Consider the following 22,712-nt stretch of genomic DNA (forward strand, 5'->3'; position numbering starts at 1 on the left):
GAGTTAATTGCAGCCCTTAGAGTCCATTGTCCAATTACTTTTGGTCCCTTGAAAAAGAGGACGCTATGCATTACAGAGCTATGATTCCTAAACCCTTTCTCCGATTTGGATGTGGAAACTATCATATTGCAGCTGGGAGTGTGCACTTTCAGCCCATATTATATATATAATTGTATTTCTGAACATGTTTTTGTAAACAGCTAAAATAACAAAACTTGTGTCACTGTCCAAATATTTCTGGCCCTAACTGTACGTGTGTCCTCTCCTCCTGTATATAGAATATACCTGTAAGTCATCTCCTCCTGTATATAGTATATACCTGTGTGTCATCTGCTCCTGTATATAGTATATACCTGTATGTCATCTGCTCCTGTATATAGTATATACCTGTGTGTCATCTCCTCCTGTATATAGTATACACCTGTGTGTCATCTCCTCCTGTATATAGTATATACCTGTGTGTCATCTCTCCTGTATATAGTATATATCTGTGTGTCATCTCCTCCTGTATATAGTATATATCTGTGTGTCATCTCCTCCTGTATTAGACTGCGTTCACACGTTATTTGGTCAGTATTTTTACCTCAGTATTTGTAAGCTAAATTGGCAGCCTGATAAATCCCCAGCCAACAGGAAGCCCTCCCCCTGGCAGTATATATTAGCTCACACATACACATAATAGACAGGTCATGTGACTGACAGCTGCCGTATTCCCTATATGGTACATTTGTTGCTCTTGTAGTTTGTCTGCTTATTAATCAGATTTTTATTTTTGAAGGATAATACCAGACTTGTGTGTGTGTTAGGGCAAGTTTCATGTGTCAAGTTGTGTGTGTTGAGTTGCATGTGGCGACATGCATGTATCGACTTTTGTGAGATTTTGTGTGGCGACATGCGTGTAGCAACTTTTTGTGTGTCGAGTTGCATGTGACAGGTTAGTGTAGCAAGTTGTGTGCAGCAAGTTTTGTGCATGGCGAGTTTTGCGCGTGGCGAGTTTTATGTGTGGTGCGTTTTGAGTATGTGCAAGTTTTGTGTGAGGCAACTTTTTTCGCGTATGCAAGTTTTGCACGTGTGGCGAGTTTTGCGTGAGCCTAGTTTTGCATGTGGCGAGTTTTGCGCGTGGCGAGTTTTGAGCGGCGACTATTGTGTTTCGACTTTTATGTGGCAAGGTTGATGTATGTGTTCAAGCACGTGGTAGTTTGTGGAGCCTTTTGTGTGTGTGTTCATATCCCCGTGTGTGGTGAGTATCCCATGTCGGGGCCCCACCTTAGCATCTGTACGGTATATACTCTTTGGCGCCATCGCTCTCACTCTTTAAGTCCCCCTTGTTCACATCTGGCAGCTGTCAATTTGCCTCCAACACTTTTCCTTTCACTTTTTCCCCATTATGTAGATAGGGGCAAAATTGTTTGGTGAATTGGAAAGCGCGGGGTTAAAATTTCACCTCACAACATAGCATATGACGCTCTCGGGGTCCAGACGTGTGACTGTGCAAAATTTTGTGGCTGTAGCTGCGACGCCTCCAACACTTTTCCTTTCACTTTTTCCCTATTATGTAGATAGGGGCAAAATTGTTTGGTGAATTGGAATGCGCGGGGTTAAAATTTCGCCTCACAACATAGCCTATGACGCTCTCGGGGTCCAGACGTGTGACTGTGCAAAATTTTGTGGCTGTAGCTGCGAAGGTGCAGATGCCAATCCCAGACATACATACATACATACACACATACACACACACACACACACACACACACACACACACACACACACACACATTAGGCTTTATATATTAGATAACAATTTGTCCTTAAAAGCACTAGCAGTTTCTAGTAATTGGAGATTCCTCCGAATTAGCTTATTCATTATTCACACACTAGTGTCATGTGTTTTTAAGTAGTGTGTCCTCTTCATTGTTAAACTAAATAAAAGTTAAGTTTTAATTTAGGATCTTTAATAGTAGTCCAAAAAAGGAAGCAGCACTCCACTGTCTGTGAATAAGGAGCTATTTTATTTAGCTCATGATGGCGACGTTTCAGTTCGGTGTAGCGAACCTTTTTCAAGCACACACTGAACCGAAACGTCGCCATCATGGGCTAAATAAAATATCTCCTTATTCACAGACAGTGGTGTGCTGCTTCCTTTTTTGGACTACTACATGCAAGGTTTGGTATATGCCTGTGGAAGCTCTTTTGCACCCAGATTCTTTCCATGCTGAATGTGCTGCTCTATCTTTCTATTTCTAGGATCTGTAATAGGAATAATTATTTGCCTTAGGCAATTTGTGAATTACTTACAACACTATGCTGATTTTAGGACAGTGTAGTTTAGTGCTGATGATACTGTGCGTGTGGCACCCCAGGTGTCCGGTTGCCACGATGGCATTGCCTTCCTCACGGGGGGTGGGTTATGTCCTGCCTAGAGGTAAGGAGGGATCCACTTGTTTTGTCTGTTGTGGTGAAAGCAGAGGCGTTGCTAGGGTTTTGGTTCAGGGGAGGTGAAACTTCTGAGTGGGCCCCTAACCAGGTAACCTTGATTAAAACTCGGTGACGCGCCCTAATACTGGAGAACTTCAGCAGATGAACGCTCTGTTACTGAAGATAATTTCTATATAATGACCAATATGGATATTACTGCCATATGGTCAGTGGTAGATACCAGCCCTACAGAACATATAACCGATCACAGCACAGTTACAGATAATGTCTTAACGCTGACATTCTTTCTGATGGAATTGTTCATTTTTCCCGTATTTTCCATCTGGCCCAGACCAACATGACAACATCTTCCAGCTACAACTCGTCTGCAGAGAATACAACAAAGACACATTTAACTTCTCACATTCCAGCCCCATCACCATTTATTCCCAACCTGCACAAACTCCTCATCCTGTTGATACCGCAATACTGAGCCACTGCTGCCGTATGTGTCCCTATTACTGCACCTGATACCCCAATTTTGGGCCGCTGCTGCCGTATGTGTCCCTATTACTGCAGCTGATACCCCAATACTGAGCCGCTGCTGCCGTATGTGTCCCTATTACTGCACCTGATACCCCAATACTGAGCCGTTGCTGCCGTATGTGTCCCTATTACTGCACCTGCTGTGTGGTTCTCTGTGCCCTCTAAATTCTAAAGCAACTTTCTACAATATAGTAATGCCAGGTGCAAGTGCCCTAGAAAACAGTGCCCACATTTTGCCCCCAGAAAGTAATAATGCCTTGTGTGCCCCTTTGATAGCCACAGTAACCTGAGTTCCCCTATAACAATAAGTGCCCACTTTACATTTAATAAAGTCCAGAGTCTAACCCTGTACAGATCCCCTATACACAGTATGATGCTCTCTTATACACAGTATAATGCACCCACACAGTATACTGACTCCTTAGTAGCCCCCAAACTGTTTGATGGCTCCAACAATGTATAATGACCCCCACACTGTAATCTCCATACTGTATGATGGCCCCTTAGATAGCCTCCATATACAGTAGCATAATGCACCAAATAGTCCAAAATATAGTGTAATGCACTTCCCTATAGGCAGACACTATAGCATACGGCAGCCCAGATAGGCAAACACTGTAATAAGGCAGCACCCCCATATAGGCAGACCCTGTAATGAGGCAGTACCCCCATAGGCAGACTCTGTAGTATAAGGCAGCACCCCCATAGGCAGACCCTGTAATAAGGTGGCAGACCGTGTAATAAGGCAGCACCCCCATAGTCAGACCCTGTAATAAGGCAATCTTGCCTTGCGCAGGCGTGTACTACGGAGGACATAGAATGAACTTCAATCCAATATTGCGGCCAGCATGCAGCCAGCGGGTAAGGAAAGGGTGAATCAAACACCCGAAAACTCCGCCCATATGACTGAAAACCGGTCCCGCCAAATTCAGGTGACAGGTTCCCTTTAAAGACTTTATTTCCACTTTCATCCACATCCCCTTTAACTGGACACTCAGGGCCCCGGACTGGGTCACTGCCACTGTGACCGCCCCTTTAGGTACCACCGAGTACCCCACAGTTCTAGCGGGCGCTGCATGTGCACAAAGAATTCAGTGTGGGTTATTGTGGGGACACAGGGTCAATGGGTGCTCTCGTCCGCTGGCCCAGCTGTCTTAAGAAAGAACGTAAGGACCAGAGCTCATCCCACTGAACACCCGCAATCTTTTCCCATGAGCAGAATAATGCTCAGACAATACAGGGTGAGGGTAAAACAGTATGGCAATAATTTATTGAACCACCAACAGACAATAACATATATAACAATCCTAGCATATACTCAAGGTGTTGAAAATTACAGTCTCACCTTTCCATTAGCTCACCAAGATTAGAGCACGTGCGACTTCTGGGCTTCCCGGGCCAACTACTCCCACTAGTGGCACTGCCCGTTAGGCAGGCACCCAAAGACAGGAGGTAAGGACAAGTTTAGGAAGCTATCTGAGTCCAGTGAAGTATGATGCCATGTGACCTGATTATCCTAACCTGAATTCTCAAAACGTCTTTGAGGTTTCAGTGATGGTCAATGGAGCAGATCTGTTTTCCTCCAACTAAGGCCATGGTCCCTTAAGCTGGTATCCTGTAGATTCTCAAATTTGTATTTCTTTTGATGGAGCCATGGTGCCTTGGCTATTGTTCTGTAGAGTCTCCTTGCAGAAGGAAAAAGATCCCATTTTATACCCTCAGCTTTCCTCCAGGCCATCATCCACAGATCAGGGAGAAGATGGGATGAGTTTAGTTGTCATTGTTTTAGTATTTAATCAATCTGCATAGTTTGTGCTTTACTGTTTTGCAGGTCAACAAGCTATATTGACCTATACAAAGAGTAATCGTCATATTAATAAAGATCAATTTTTCAATGACCCTGCTTCCCTGTCCTCCACAGAGAGCAACACAATAAAATGTGGGAGCAGATATAACAGGTAAAGAGCAGACATTGAACAATTCACAAACATCAATTCAAGAGTCAACATTCAATCTCATACAAACAGTAGTCTGTCTCTTGACCCACCGAAGAAAAACACATCAATTGAAGAGTCAATGTTGAGACTCATTTGAGCAATAGTTTATGTTTCCTGGCCAATTGAAAATATACGTCTGGCCTGGGCCGTATTTAGAGTTTGTGCTGCCCTAGGAACTTTTAGTGCTGCCTCCCCCATTGGTATGACTAAGGGCTCATATTCGCATGCGAGAAACTCGGATGATTGTCGCACGTCAATAAACGGCACTGAGATCGGAGCCTGTGGCCGCATAGCAGTACACGCTCCGCTCCTGAGTGCCGGGTATTGATGTGCGACACTCAACCGAGTTTCTCGCATGCGAGTATGAGCCCTATTGCAGACACTGTCGGCAGTGACTTAGGCTACTTTCACATCAGCGATTATTGCCATTTGCGGCACACACTCATACGGCTCTGCCCACACACATACAGCTCCGCACACACACATACAGCTCCGCACACATACATACAGCCCCACACATACAGCTCCGCACACACACACATACAGCCCCACATATACACATACAGCCCCACATATACACATAGAGCCCCACACATACCATTCCGCACACACACATACAGCCCCGCACACACACAGCTCTGCACACACACATACAGCCCCACACACACATATACAGCTCTGCACACACACATACAGCCCCACACATACAGCTCCGCACAGACACATACAGCTCCACACACACAGCTCTGCACACACACATACCCAGCCCCCCACACACATAGAGCTATGCACATACACACATACATACAGCTCTGCGCACACACACATACAGCTCAGTGCACAAACACATACATATACAGCTACACACACGCAGCTCCGCACACACACAGCCCCCCACACACATACAGCTCCACAAGCACACACACATACAGCTCTGCACACACAGCTCTGGATACACACACACATACAGCTACACACACAGCTCTGCACACACACATATAGCTCTGCACACACACACACACACACATACAGCTACACACACACAGCTCCGCACACACACACACACACACATATACAGCTACACACACACATACAGCTCCACACGCACACACACATACAGCTCCGCACACACAGCTCCAGATACACACACATACAGCTATTCACACACACATATACAGCTACACACACACAGCTCTGCAGACACACACACATACAGCTCTGCACACACACACACATATACAGCTACACACACACAGCTCCGCATACACACATAGCCCCCCCACATACACATACAGCTCCACACGCACACACACATACAGCTCCGCACACACAGCTCCGGACACACACATACAGCTCCGCACACACACATATACAGCTACACACAGCTCTGCACACACACAACCCCGCACACACAAACAGCTCCGCACACACACACAGCTCCGCGCAAACACACACACAAAGAGCGCACACACCTCTGCGCACATACACAGCTCTGCACACACACACACAGCTCCGCACACACACAGCTCCGCACACACACAGCTCCGCACACACACAGCTCCGCTCACACACTCACACAGCTCCACACACACACAGCTCTGCACACACACAGCTCCACACACACAGCCCTGCACATGTTTGCTCCCAGGACCCACCCCACTCACTCTATCTGGGTCCAACTCCTGGGAGCAAACAAACATCAAACATTCCAGTGCACGGTTCCAGCCTCAGGCACCGTCTGCAGGCAGAAACAATGCTGAGGAATCTGAGGGAAGAGGTGAGGGGAGTTACGACAGAGCCAGGCAGCAGCAGAGAGCGCGCGGGTGGGAGATCATTACAGTACTTACTGTGTACTGCTCTACTGCGAGTCCTGGCCATCAATGTGTGGGTCCCAGGGTCGGGAGACAGGGCGCTGCCGCTCCACCACAGCCCCAGTAAGTGGACTTCCGGGCATGCAGGATTAAGGCTGTGAGCAGGGGGTCTCTGTGTCTCACTCAGCAGGGAGTAGGAAGTAGGAGTCTGCATCAGCACCACATGTTCTGACTGCCGCTCTGCCGCCCCCTGTCTTCAGGAACCAAGGGACGCATTGGACTAATTGGAAAAAGGAAAAAAACCTTGCTCAGGCGCCGCCCCCCGACATCTTCCCGCCCTAGGCACGTGCCCTCAAGTGCCTAGTGGCAAATACGGCCCTGCGTCTGGCATAACTAAGATTAAATACTATGTTGCCACATTGCTCCTCCATCTTAATTAGCCAGGTGTGATAGGATTCCAATCATCCATCTCCTGGTCCTTAGCTTGACCTGGGGAACTCCTCATGTAATTGACGAGAACCGACTTATATCTATTGCATCCACACATGGTGTTCCCATCATCCTGTGGTTCCTGAAACAAATCCGATCGAGTGTCGGTGGCCCAGTATTCGAGCCGTCGATGCAGGCACAACCCCTGCAGTTGGCGTTTCTTGTTGAGGCTATATATCCACTCCGACCCTGCTCCCATAAAACCGACCTGGTCGGGTTGGACATGGTGGCATCCAAAACCTGCTATGTTCTGCTGGGTCTGTCTATATGCCCTCTGGTTGTGTAGCCCTTGGACGGTGTCTATAAATATGAGTCCCCTGTAGCTTCACTAAGTCCACCAGGCTGAGTAGTATCCCACTGCTGCCACCAAGTATGGAGACACAGGGGTCAGTGAGTGCTCTCGCCCACTGGCCTGGCTGTGTTAAAAAAGACCACATGAACCTGAGCTCATCCCATTGAACGCCCGCACTCCTTTCACATGGGCAGAATACCACTCAGACAACATAGGCTGATGGCAAAACAGTGTAGCAATAAATTATTGAACCACCAACAGACAATAACATATAGAACAGTCCCAGCAAATACCCAAGATGGTGCAAATTATGGAGTTTCACCATAATTACTGTGTAGATGCCCGGAGTCTTTCAAATTACTGTGTACTCTGATAAACCTTCTCTCTGCCTTTAAAAGTTGGGATGTATGCCTTTCCGTGACAGAGCCTATGGGCTGTAACCCCACCAGGGTGGTTCGGGACCCAATTAGTACTTTTACTATGGGGGCTTCATAATGTGTATGTACGCCTATTCCTATAACTCAGCTTAAAAGTGTAACCATTTCATCGAAAGGATTTTGTTATTTATTTTTTTATAAATAGCTGAAGTAAAGCTATCTCTAATTTGAATGTCAGAGTATTTCTTAATAGTGTCTGTTGTAAAAGCTGAAAATAACACACATTCTCTTGGTTCCTGCTCTTCTGACATTATATGTCTATGTCTATAGTGTCACTGTTAGCTAATCATAAGTCCATAGAATGTGTGCATGGGTGGTGAATAGTGCACGCTGTGCTCGGTAGAACTGTCCACAGACCCAGAATTGTGCAGCCCTCCTCCCCTTTTGAGGGAGGATCTAGGAATGGTAAACACTCATATGCCTAGAAAGACAGGAGGGCCTCGCTCTGAATTTACAGTCTCTGCTGGCTGCATGCAGGATTTCCCTCCAACATGTCTGTGATCATATTTGTTTTGCAATTTATAGCGGCTGTCATCATGCTGCCTCTGCACATCCTTAATTATCTTGGCATTTGGGACTCAGTTATGAAGAAATACTTTCCTCATTTCATTAGCAGATTCTGTGAAACATACAACAGATTGATGGATGATCAAAAAAGAAAACTCTTTAGCAATATCGCTGACTTTTCGGGTCCCTCCAAAGAGCTCCGGCTCCTAGAGGTTGGTTGTGGCTCAGGTGCCAACTTCAAGTATTATCCCAGCGGCTGCAAAGTGACCTGTCTGGATATCAACCCAAATTTTGAAAAGTTCCTGAGCAAAAACCAAGCAAAAAATGACCATCTTATATATGAGCACTTTGTGGTAGCTTCTGCTGACAACATGACGTCTATTGTAGATGGCTCTATGGATGTCGTTGTGTGCACCTTGCTGGTTTGTTCCGTGCCAAATATTCCAGCCGTAGTGAAAGAGGTCAAGAGGGTTCTCAGGATGGTGAGTTGTGTAATATTTGTAATCCCATTATCTGTATTTATAGTGTGAGCAAAGTATTTGACTTCTTCTAAACCCGTAGTAAAGCAAATAACCCTTAATTTTCTACGATGATATAGATAAAACATCAAGTTTAGTACGTTCAATTAAAACCATGACACAACTACAACCAGATATACACAAAAATAACACACAACCGTGCGCTCTAGATTGCCCTGTTATTAGCACCTATATACAAATCCTGCCTATCAGCGGAGGTTGGCACCCTACACATACAAACGAGATTGGCGCCCCCTCTCACCGTCGGCTGACCCTGTGACTCCTACTATATCCCCTGTTAAAAGGTGTCACAGATGCCTCGTCATATATTCCACCGGAAAAAAGGTAGGCAGGATAACAAAAAGGCTAGTTATTATGTGTATATATATATATATATATATATATATATATATTTATATATATATAGATACACATATATCTTAGCCTTTGGTGTGTGCCAGGGTGAGACACACGGACTCAAACAATAGTGTAGACAAAACAGTGCTCGTGCTAAAAACTAAAAACCTCAACTCACTACCTCTGACTCCTACTGCTGTGCACCTGCCTGGTCACAGGGTCAGCCGACGGTGAACGGGGGCGCCAATCTCGTTTGTATGTGTAGGGTGCCAACCTCCGCTGATAGGCAGGATTTGTATATAGGTGCTAATAACAGGGCAATCTAGAGCGCACAGCTGTGTGTTATTTTTGTGTATATCTGGTTGTAGTTGTGTCATGGTTTTAATTGAACATAATAAACTTGATGTTTTATCTATATCATCGTAGAAAATTAAGGGTTATTTGCTTTACTTAATTTGAATTTTTCTGACTCTTTTGGTGGCTGTATTAGCCTATGGTTGCTATATTCTTCTAAACCTCCTACAGAAATGTGAATCATGTATTAGAATTTTCAACTCTGCATGAAAACCTGAATTGTTGGCAGCGTAGGTGTTAGGCCGGCTTCACACTCAGCGTATGAAAATATGGTCCGTTTTTTACGGCCGTAATACGCTGAAAAGTCCCCAAAATAGTGGTCCGTAGCTCCTCCGTATACAGGGTGTTTCAGCGTTTTTTGCGCATGGCATCCTCCGTATGTAATCCGTTTGTCATCCGTACTGCGTCTTTTTATCGCAGGCTTGCAAAACCGACATACGGCTATACAAGGGATCCATGTGTTAAAAAACAAACAAACATATATACTGTCTATATATATATATATATATATATACAGTTAGGTCCATATATATTTGGACAGAGACAACATTTTTCTAATTTTGGTTATAGACATTACCACAATGAATTTTCAACAAAACAATTCAGATGCAGTTGAAGTTCAGACTTTCAGCTTTCATTTGAGGGTATCCATATTAAAATTGGATGAAGGGTTTAGGAGTTTCAGCTCCTTAACTTGTGCCACCCTGTTTTTAAAGGGACCAAAAGTAATTGGACAATTGACTCCAAGGCTATTTCATGGACAGGTGTGGGCAATCCCTTCGTTATGTCATTCTCAATTAAGCAGATAAAAGGCATGGAGTTGATTTGAGGTGTAGTGCTTGCATTTGGAAGGTTTTGCTGTGAAGTAAACATGCGGTCAAAGGAGCTCTTCATCCAGGTGAAACAAGCCATCCTGAAGCTGCAAAAACATTAAAAAAAAATCTGAGAAATTGCTACAATATTAGGAGTGGCAAAATCTACAGTTTGGTACATCCTGAGAAAGAAAGAAAGCACTGGTGAACTCATCAATGCAAAAAGACCTGGGCGCCCACGGAAGACAACAGTGGTGGATGATCGCAGAATAATCTCCATGGTGAAAGGAAACCCCTTCACAACAGCCAACCAAGTGAACAACACTCTCCAGGAGGTCGGCGTATCAATATCCAAATCTACCATAAAGAGAAGACTGCATGAAAGTAAATACAGAGGGTTCACTGCACGGTGCAAGCCACTCATAAGCATCAAGAATAAAAAGGCTAGACTGGACTTTGCTAAAAAACATCTAAAAAAGCCAGCACAGTTCTGGAAGAACATTCTTTGGACAGATGAAACCAAGATCAACCTCTGCCAGAATGATGGAAAGTGAAAAGTATGGCGAAGGCGTGGTACAGCTCATGGTAGAAAGCATACCACATCATCTGTAAAACACAACAGAGGCAGTGTGATGGCTTGGGCATGCATGGCTGCCAGTGGCACTGGGTCACTAGTGTTTATTAATGATGTGACATAGGACAGAAACAGCCGAATTAATTCTAAGGTATTCAGAGCCATACTGTGTGCTCAGATCCAGCGAAATGCAGCCAAACTGATTGGTTGCCATTTCATACTACAGATGGACAATGACCCAAAACATAAAGCCAAAGCAACCCAGGAGTTTATTAAAGCAAAGAAGTGGAATATTCTTGAATGGCCAAGTCAGTCACCTGATCTCAACCCAATTGAGCATGCATTTCACTTGTTAAAGACTAAACTTCAGACAGAAAGGCCCACAAACAAACAGCAACTGAAAACCACCGCAGTGAAGGCCTGGCAGAGTATCAAAAAGGAGGAAACACAGCGTCTGGTGATGTCCATGAGTTCAAGACTTCAGGCAGTCATTGCCAACAAATGGTTTTCAACCAACTACTAAAAATGAACATTTTATTTAAAATTATTGAATCTGTCCAATTAATTTTGGTCCCTTTAAAAACAGGGGGGCACATGTGAAGGAGCTGAAACTCTTAAACTCTTCATCCAATTTTAATGTGGATACCCTCAAATGAAAGCTGAAAGTCAGAACTTCAACTGCATCTGAATTGTTTTGTTTAAAATTCATTGTGGTAATGTCTATAACCAAAATTAGAAAAATGTTGTCTCTGTCCAAATATATATGGACCTAACTGTATATGTCAGTAGACACATATATGTATATATATTAATATTTCATCCAGCGCGATATAGCAGAAAGCCGGCAATTCAATTACCGGCTTTTGCTTTCTCCTTCCTAAACCCGACATGATATGAGACCTGGTTTACATACAGTAAACCATCTCATGTCACCATTTTTTTTGCATATTTCACACTACTAATGTCAGTAGTGTGTCTATGCAAAATTTGGCCATTCTAGCTAGTAAATTAAAGGGTTAAATGGCGGAAAAAATTGGCGTGGGCTCCCGCACAATTTTCTCCGCCAGAGTAGTAAAGCCAGTGACTGAGGGCAGATATTAATAGCCTGGAGAGGGTCCACGGTTATTGGCCCCCCCCTGGCTAAAAACACCTGCCCCCAGCCACCCCAGAAAAGGCACATCTGGAAGATGCACCTATTCTGGCACTTGGCCACTCTCTTCCCATTCCCGTGTAGCGGTGGGATATGGGGTAATGAAGGGTTAATGCCACCTTGCTATTGTAAGGGGACATTAAGCCAAATTAATAATGGAGAGGCGTCAATTATGTCACCTATCCATTATTAATCCAATACTAGGAAAGGGTTAAAAAAAAAAACACACACACATTATTAAAAATTAATTTAATGAAAAAATCACAAAGGTTGTTGTATTAATTTATTCTACTCTCAATCCACTCACTGAAGACCCTCGATCTGTAAATCAAAAAAAAAATAATAAACCAAGAATATACATACCTTCCGAGGATCTGTAAGGTCCAACGATGTAAATCCATCTGAAGGGGTTAAAATATTTTGCAGGCAGGAGTTCTGCTAATGCAGTGCTACTCCTGCCTGCAAAACCCCAGCGAATGAAGGTAAATTAGGTCAATGACCTATATTTAGCTTCATTTGCGGTGAGGCGCCCTCTGCTGGCTGTTCCTAGATCGTGGGAACTTTCCTAGAAAGCTCCCAGGCTCGAGATCATAAGAGGGCGCCCTCTGCTGGTTGTCCTCATATGAACTCGAGCCAGGGAGCTTTCTAGGAAAGTTCCCACGATCTAGGAACAGCCAGCAGAGGGCGCCTCACCGCAACTGAAGCTAAATATAGGTCATTGACCTACTTTACCTTCATTCGCTGGGGTTTTGCAGGCAGGAGTAGCACTGCATTAGCAGAACTCCTGCCTGCAAAATATTTTAACCCCTTCAGATGGATTTACATCGTTGGACCTTACAGATCCTCGGAAGGTATGTATATTCTTGGTTTATTTTTTTTTTTTTATTTACAGATCGAGGGTCTTCAGTGAGTGGATTGAGAGTAGAATAAATTAATACAACAACCTTTGTGATTTTTTCATGAAATTAATTTTTAAAAATGTGTGTGTTTTTTTTTTTAACACTTTCCTAGTATTGGATTAATAATGGATAGGTGTCATAATTGACGCCTCTCCATTATTAATTTGGCTTAATGTCACCTTACAATAGCAAGGTGTCATTAACCCTTCATTACCCCATATCCCACCGCTACACGGGAATGGGAAGAGAGTGGCCAAGTGCCAGAATAGGAGCATCTTCCAGATGTGCCTTTTCAGGGGTGGCTGGGGGCAGATATTTTTAGCCAGGGGGGGGCCAATAACCGTGGACCCTCTCCAGGCTATTAATATCTGCCCTCAGTCACTGGCTTTACTACTCTGGCGGAGAAAATTGTGCGGGAGCCCACGCCAATTTTTTCCGCCATTTAACCCCTTAATTTACTAGCTAGAATGGCCAAATTTTGCATATACACACTACTAACATTAGTAGTGTGGAATATGCAAAAAAATGGTGATATGAGATGGTTTACTGTATGTTAACCACGTCTCATATCATGTCGGGTTTTAGGAAGGAGAAAGCAAAAGCCGGTAATTGAATTACCGGCTTTAAAGCTGTCTAGCGCTGGAAGAAATATTAATATATATATATATATATATATATATATATATATATGTGTCTCACTGACATATATGTATATATATATACCTATTCTATGTGTACACATTTATTCTACCTATTCTACTGGAAGCTGTCAGTGTGATTTTACTGTACACCGCAATGAATTACCGGCTTTTCTCGCTAACAGCGCTGCGTATTTCTTGCAAGTCACACTGCTGGTCCGTGTGTGATCCGTATTTTTGGGGCTTCCATAGACTTTCATTGACGTTTTATTTGCGCAATACGGTGACAAACGCAGCATGCTGCGATTTTCTACGGCCGTAGAAAGCCATATAATACTGATCAGTTTAATACGGCAGATAGGAGCAGGGGCATAGAGAATAATTGTGCCGTATGTTTTGCGAGTTTTACGGACGTAGTTTCTGCGCTCTTACGTCCGTAAAACTCGCAAGTGTGAAGCCGGCCTTAACAGCAGTGATATACAGATCTTATATCCAAAATTCATCCCTTTAGCAATGTTTCTTGATATAGAAAACCATGTAGACTGCTAGGAACTTTTGCAACGTAGTTATCAATACACAGCTCTGGTAAAAATTAAGAGACCACGGCAAAATGTTCAGTTTGTCTGATTTTTCTCTTTATAGGTATATTTTTGAGTAAAATGTAAATTGTTCTTTTATTCTATAAACTTCTGACAAGATGTCTCCGAATTTCCAAGCAATACATTTTGTATTTTTTTCTGACAAAGAAAAATGGTCAAAATAAAAAATATCCAGTGCTTTTAGGCCTCAAATAATGCAAAGAAAACAAGTTCATAATCATTTAGAAACAACAATACTAATGTTTTAACTCAGGAAGAGTTCAGAAATCAATCTTTTGTGGAATAACCATGATTTTTAATCACAGCTTTCATGCGTCTTGACATGCTTTCCACCAGTCTTTCACACTGCTTCTGGCGCAAAAATGTAAGCAGTTCTTCTTTGTTTGATGGCCTGTGACTATCCATCATCCTCTTGATTACATTCCAGAAGTTTTTGATGGGGTTCAGGAATGGAGATTGGGCTGGCCATGACAGGGTTTTGATGTGGTGGTCTCTTAATTTTTGCCAGAGCTGTATATCACAGAATATTATAAGATTGGGCCGAGAAAACAAAAAACTTAGTTTTTTTCCACTACTTTAGCCTCAAAGTTTTAATTCACAGAAGGGGTAACAAAAGAAATGTGTCACACGGTCTGTCAGTATTTACACTTTACTTTTTCTGAAAGGTCACAGAGGCTGCAACAGCATTAACCCCATAGTGATGGAGCCAATTTTATATATATATATATATATATATATATATATATATATATATATATATATATATATATATATATATATATATATATATATATATATATGTATATATATTCAGGCAAAAAACAGGCAGCACTCCATTGTATCTTGATCAACTGTGCAGAGCTTAATCAGACCCACATGTCTTTACCACGACGTTTCGGCTCCAAATGAGCCTTTCTCAAGCAGTGGGTAAACCATTCATGTGCATATATATACATTTTGAGCCATAACCAGCCTTAATTAGCCATTAGTGAAACAGTACATGTATTTATAATTTACATATTAAAATTACTCATTAGTATCATAAGGTGCTAGAGTGCATCATACAGTACCTCCTGTGTTAGTGCTACTATGTGTCATGATCTTTATCGCATATTTCACATTTCTTACCCATGGAGCTGTTTACTGGCAATGGAGGACATCTTCATATTATTCGGCGTTCTCTAAGCGCAACTGCGCATGTCCGCTACGTCACATCACTGTGCTAGACCGCGGACCAATCAACGGCATCAGCGCATGCGCATTAGCGCTCTATATCGCCATCTTAGTAGTGGCATCTTACATCAGAAGATCAATTCTTTGCTTTAGGGACGGCACCTGCGCATACTGCGGTAGATGACACCTGGCACCACCCTTTGCTTGCCAGCACTAATTCTGGCCTCTATGTAACCGTGGTAATCTTTTTTAATACAGTACTTTTATCATAACGCACAATATATCCTCATTTCGCAGAGCTTACTGCTATCTCTTTGTATTCGTGCCATATAGACCTTTTCAGCGCATATAATCGCCCTGACAATCCGGACTCAACCTAATAAAAGCCATAGCCCAAAGGTCATACAGTCACATACCTAGCAGCGAGCTAACCCTCTCAGGTCAGCTCGCCCCAAGCTTAGGCTGTAAAAAGCGATAGCGCCTATGTCCCGGCATACAAGCTCTACTGAGGTAAAGATTAAAGAAGAACTAGTATATAATATTTTAACTGCTTTTATTAATCAATCCACGGTCCAACACAGTAAAGAACCAAAAAAGGTATATATATAACAATCTTCAAAGTCAAATATTTGTCTTTGTGTCCTCCATGTCCGTAAACTCTTCTCCGGCAGTATTTTGCTCTTATCAGAGCATCAGATGGAATCTAAATAAAATTAGAAAAATACATTCTTGTGAGTTACACAGTATTTTCTAATATTAAAAACAAGTAATCACATTACTGAATCATTGGGACCTAAAATATTATACATCAGGATTCATGGATATTATTAGATAATTGTATGCATTTTAAAATCAGCGTTAAGTCCTCCCGGTCTCAGGGTATTAAGTTCATAAATCCACATTAGTTCTTTTTTCTTAAGTATCAACTCCCTATCACCTCCTCTTCTCTGTATTGGAACAGCATCTATGATTTTACATTTTAGATCCTTCTCAGTGTGCTTACAGTCAGCGAAGTGCTTAGGGACAGGAAGGCCCACTCTATTTTTTCTTATACTGTATCTATGCTGGTTCATTCTCGTTTTGAACTCGCAAGTTGTTTCTCCGACGTACCAAAGATTACATGGGCACATGAGCACATATATAACATGGTCCGAGCTACAAGTAAGGAACTGTTTTATATCATATACCTTTCCCGTTTTTGGATGTACAAATGTAGGTCCCTTGACCATATACGTGCAATTAATGCAATTTAAACAGGGAAAGCATCCATTTCTTTTACTGCCTGTAAGATATCTCTGGGTGCCTTTTCTTTTGGGACCAATATCAGATCGTATTATCATATCTTTAATGTTCCTACTTCTCTTGTAGGAGTATAATGGTGGCATTTTGAATTCTGGTATGTTTGGTAAACATCTCCCTAGCATAGTCCAGTGTTTTTTGATGATGTTAGATATTTCCCTACTCTCTTCAGTGTATGTAGAGACAAAAGGAACCCTGTTCTGAGTTTTCTTGTGTCTACCATACGATTCTCTACAAATTAATTGTAGTCTATCTTTTTCCATCACCTTACTCTTTGTTCTAATAGTCTCTTTGGGTATCCTCTATTCAGAAATTTCTTGATTAACTGATCTATTGTTATATCAGCTGTATCATCTTCTCTAACTATACGCCTAACTCTGAGTAGTTGGCTAAGGGGAATAGATCTTTTCATTGAGCAAGGGTGTTGACTGTCATATAGGAGCAAATTGTTCCTATCAGTATCTTTTACATAAAGTGTCTTGATAAGTTGACCATTTTTTTGCTCCACTAGTACATCTAAAAATTGGATTTCAGTCCAAGATTTAACCAGAGTAAATTTAATTGTTTGATCTACTGTATTGAGATATGTGTGGAATTCGTCCAGTTCTGTTTCTGTACCTGTCCACAGGAGGAAGACATCGTCTATGTACCTCCACCTCTCCAGCACATACCGGAAGTGGTGGGACACATAGACGAGGTCCTCCTCCAGGACTTCCATAACCAGGTTAGCGTATGAGGGGGCCATATTGGCCCCCATAGCCGTTCCCTGTGTTTGCGTGTAAAACGCGTCTCCAAACATAAAATAATTGCGTCTCAATATTATCTCTAACATCTTCAACAGAAAACTCTTGCCCTCAGGTGTATATTGCATAGCATCCAACATTTTATCAATTGCTTTCAAGCCTCTATCGTGATTAATGGAGGTGTAGAGTGAGACTACATCGAATGATGCTAGTAACACTCTATTCTTCAATTGTATTGACTCCATTTTTTTCAGAAAATCTGTAGTATCTTTTATATAGGATTTACATTTTCTTGTAATAGGGTTCAGTATTTTGTCTAGGAATATACCCATTTTGCTAAAGATACAGTATAAGAAAAAATAGAGTGGACCTTCCTGTCCCTAAGCACTTCGCTGACTGTAAGCACACTGAGAAGGATCTAAAATGTAAAAGCATAGATGCTGTTCCAATACAGAGAAGAGGAGGTGATAGGGATTATCTAATAATATCCATGAATCCTGATGTATAATATTTTAGGTCCCAATGATTCAGTAATGTGATTACTTGTTTTTAATATTAGAAAATACTGTGCAACTCACAAGAATGTATTTTTCTAATTTTATTTAGATTCCATCTGATGCTCTGATAAGAGCAAAATACTGCCGGAGAAGAGTTTACGGACATGGAGGACACAAAGACAAATATTTGACTTTGAAGATTGTTATATATATATACCTTTTTTGGTTCTTTACTGTGTTGGACCGTGGATTCATTAACCCCTTCAAGACCCAGCCTATTTTGACCTTAAAGACCTTGCCGTTTTTTGCAATTCTGACCAGTGTCCCTTTATGAGGTAATAACTCAGGAACGCTTCAACGGATCCTAGCGGTTCTGAGATTGTTTTTTCGTGACATATTGGGCTTCATGTTAGTGGTAAATTTAGGTCAATAAATTCTGCATTTATTTGTGATAAACACGGAAATTTGGCGAAAATTTTGAAAATTTCGCAATTTTCACATTTTGAATTTTTATTCTGTTAAACCAGAGAGATATGTGACACAAAATAGTTAATAAATAACATTTCCCACATGTTTACTTTACATCAGCACAATTTTGGAAACAAAATTTTTTTTTGTTAGGAAGTTATAAGGGTTAAAATTCGACCAGCGATTTGTCATTTTTACAACGAAATTTACAAAACCATTTTTTTTAGGGACCACCTCACATTTGAAGTCAGTTTGAGGGGTCTATATGGCTGAAAATACCCAAAAGTGACACCATTCTAAAAACTGCACCCCTCAAGGTACTCAAAACCACATTCAAGAAGTTTATTAACCCTTCAGGTGCTTCACAGCAGCAGAAGCAACATGGAAGGAAAAAATGAACATTTAACTTTTTAGTCACAAAAATTATCTTTTAGCAACAATTTTTTTATTTTCCCAATGGTAAAAGGAGAAACTGAACCACGAAAGTTGTTGTCCAATTTGTCCTGAGTACGCTGATACCTCATATGTGGGGGTAAACCACTGTTTTGGCGCACGGCAGGGCTTGGAAGGGAAGGAGCGCCATTTGACTTTTTGAATCAAAAATTGGCTCCACTCTTTAGCGGACACCATGTCACGTTTGGAGAGCCCCCGTGTGCCTAAAAATTGGAGCTCCCCCACAAGTGACCCCATTTTGGAAACTAGACGCCCCAAGGAACTTATCTAGATGCATAGTGAGCACTTTGAACCCCCAGGTGCTTCACAAATTGATCCGTAAAAATGAAAAAGTACTTTTTTTTCACAAAAAAATTCTTTTAGCCTCAATTTTTTCATTTTCACATGGGCAACAGGATAAAATGGATCCTAAAATGTGTTGGGCAATTTCTCCTGAGTACACCAATACCTCACATGTGGAGGTAAACCACTGTTTGGGCACATGGTAAGGCTCGGAAGGGAAGGAGCGCCATTTGACTTTTTGAATGAAAAATTATTTCCATCGTTAGCGGACACCATGTCGCGTTTGGATAGCTCCTGTGTGCCTAAATATTGGCGCTCCCCCACAAGTGACCCCATTTTGGAAACTAGACCCCCCAAGGAACTAATTTAGATGCCTAGTGAGCACTTTAAACCCTCAGGTGCTTCACAAATTGATCTGTAAAAATGAAAAAGTACTTTTTTTTCACAAAAAAATTCTTTTCGCCTCAATTTTTTCATTTTCACATGGGCAGTAGGATAAAATGGATCATAAAATTTGTTGGGCAATTTCTCCTGAGTACGCCGATACCTCATATGTGGGGGTAAACCACTGTTTGGGCACTCGGCAGGGCTCGGAAGAGAAGGCGCGCCATTTGACTTTTTGAATGGAAAATTAGCTCCAATTGTTAGCGGACACCATGTCGCGTTTGGAGAGCCCCTGTGTGCCTAAACATTGGAGCTCCCGCACAAGTGACCCCATTTTGGAAACTAGACCCCCCAAGGAACTTATCTAGATGCATATTGAGCACTTTAAACCCCCAGGTGCTTCACAGAAGTTTATAACGCAGAGCCATGAAAATATAAAATAATTTTTCTTTCCTCAAAAATGATTTTTTAGCCTGGAATTTCCTATTTTGCCAAGGATAATAGGAGAAATTGGACCCCAAATATTGTTGTCCAGTTTGTCCTGAGTACGCTGATACCCCATATGTGGGGGTAAACCACTGTTTGGGCGCACGGCAGGGCTCGGAAGGGATGGCACGCCATTTGGCTTTTTAAATGGAAAATTAGCTCCAATCATTAGCGGACACCATGTCACGTTTGGAGAGCCCCTGTGTGCCTAAACATTGGAGATCCCCCAGAAATGACACCATTTTAGAAACTAGACCCCCAAAGGAACTAATCTAGATGTGTGGTGAGGACTTTGAACCCCCAAGTGCTTCACAGAAGTTTATAACGCAGAGCCATGAAAAAAAAAAAAAAAATTATTTTCTCAAAAATGATCTTTTAGCCTGCAATTTTTTATTTTCCCAAGGGTAACAGGAGAAATTTGACCCCAAAAGTTGTTGTCCAGTTTCTCCTGAGTACGCGGATACCCCATATGTGGGGGTAAATCACTGTTTGGGCACATGCCGGGGCTCGGAAGTGAAGTAGTGACGTTTTGAAATGCAGACTTTGATGGAATGCTCTGTGGGCGTCACGTTGCGTTTGCAGAGCCCCTGATGTGGCTTAACAGTAGAAACCCCCCACAAGTGACCCCATTTTGGAAACTAGACCCCCAAAGGAACTTATCTAGATGTGTGGTGAGCACTTTGAACCCCCAAGTGCTTCATAGAAGTTTATAATGCAGAGCCGTGAAAATAATAAATACGTTTTCTTTCCTCAAAAATAATTATTTAGCCCAGAGTTTTTTAATTTTCCCAAGGGTAACAGGAGAAATTTGACCCCAATATTTGTTGTCCAGTTTCTCCTGAGTACGGTGATACCCCATATGTGGGGGTAAACTACTGTTTGGGCACATGCCGGGGCTTGGAATTGAAGTAGTGACGTTTTGAAATGCAGACTTTGATGGAATGCTCTGCGGGCGTCACGTTGCGTTTGCAGAGCCCCTGATGTGCCTAAACAGTAGAAACCCCCCACAAGTGACCCCATTTTGGAAACTAGACCCTGAAAGGAACTTATCTAGATGTGTGGTGAGCACTTTGAACCCCCAAGTGCTTCATAGAAGTTTATAATGCAGAGCCGTGAAAATAATAAATACGTTTTCTTTCCTCAAAAATAATTATTTAGCCCAGAATTTTTTATTTTCCCAAGGGTTACAGGAGAAATTGGACCCCAAAAGTTGTTGTCCAGTTTCTCCTGAGTACGCTGATACCCCATATGTGGGGGTAAACCACTGTTTGGGCACACGTCGGGGCTCAGAAGGGAAGTAGTGACTTTTGAAATGCAGACTTTGATGGAATGGTCTGCGGGCGTCACGTTGTGTTTGCAGAGCCCCTGGTGTGCCTAAACAGTAGAAACCCCCCACAAGTGACCCCATTTTGGAAACTAGACCCCCCAAGGAACTTATCTAGATATGTGGTGAGCACTTTGAACCCCCAAGTGCTTCACAGACGTTTACAACACAGAGCCGTGAAAATAAAAAATCATTTTTCTTTCCTCAAAAATTATGTTTTAGCAAGCATTTTTTTAGATTCACAAGGGTAACAGGAGAAATTGGACCCCAGTAATTGTTGCGCAGTTTGTCCTGAGTATGCTGGTACCCCATATGTGGGGGTAAACCACTGTTTGGGCGCACGTCGGGGCTCGGAAGTGAGGGAGCACCATTTGAATTTTTGAATACGAGATTGGCTGGAATCAATGGTGGCGCCATGTTGCGTTTGGAGACCCCTGATGTGCCTAAACAGTGGTAACCCCTCAATTCTAACTCCAACACTAACCCCAACACACCCCTAACCCTAATCCCAACTGTAGCCATAATCCTAATCACAACCCTAACCCCAACACACCCCTAACCACAACACTAATTCCAACCCTAACCCTAAGGCTATGTGCCCACGTTGCGGATTCGTGTGAGATATTTCCGCACCATTTTTGAAAAATCTGCGGGTAAAAGGCACTGTGTTTTACCTGCGGATTTTCCGCGGATTTCCAGTGTTTTTTGTGCGGATTTCACCTGCGGATTCCTATTGAGGAACAGGTGTAAAACGCTGCGGAATCCGCACAAAGAATTCACATGCTGCGGAAAATACAACGCAGCGTTCCCGCGCGGTATTTTCCGCATCACGGGCACAGCGGATTTGGTTTTTCATATGTTTACATGGTACTGTAAACCTGATGGAACACTGCTGCGAATCCGCAGCCAAATCCGCACCGTGTGCACATAGCCTAATTCTAAAGGTATGTGCACACGCTGCGGAAAACGCTGCGGATCCGCAGCAGTTTCCCATGAGTGTACAGTTCAATGTAAACCTATGGGAAACAAAAATCGCTGTACACATGCTGCGGAAAAACTGCACGGAAATGCAGCGGTTTACATTCCGCAGCATGTCACTTCTTTGTGCGGATTCCGCAGCGGTTTTACAACTGCTCCAATAGAAAATCGCAATTGTAAAACCGCAGTGAAATGCGCAGAAAAAAACGCGGTAAATCCGCCATAAATCCG

The 22,712-nt window shown here is 42.6% G+C and overlaps 1 protein-coding gene across 1 annotated transcript in view; it reads left to right on the top strand.

The window, feature by feature from the left end:
- The first annotated feature begins 8,405 nt into the window (after positions 1-8,405).
- Positions 8,406-22,712, top strand: part of LOC138670892 (thiol S-methyltransferase TMT1A-like) — a 126,409-nt gene continuing 112,102 nt past the window's right edge. Inside the window, exon 1 of the mRNA XM_069758646.1 lies at positions 8,406-8,975. Coding sequence (XP_069614747.1) covers positions 8,478-8,975 — 498 coding nt within the window. The 5' untranslated portion in view covers positions 8,406-8,477. The remainder of the gene's footprint in view (positions 8,976-22,712) is intronic.

This window comes from Ranitomeya imitator, chromosome 3 (assembly GCF_032444005.1).
Source record: "Ranitomeya imitator isolate aRanImi1 chromosome 3, aRanImi1.pri, whole genome shotgun sequence".
Classification (NCBI taxonomy): Eukaryota; Metazoa; Chordata; class Amphibia; order Anura; family Dendrobatidae; genus Ranitomeya; species Ranitomeya imitator.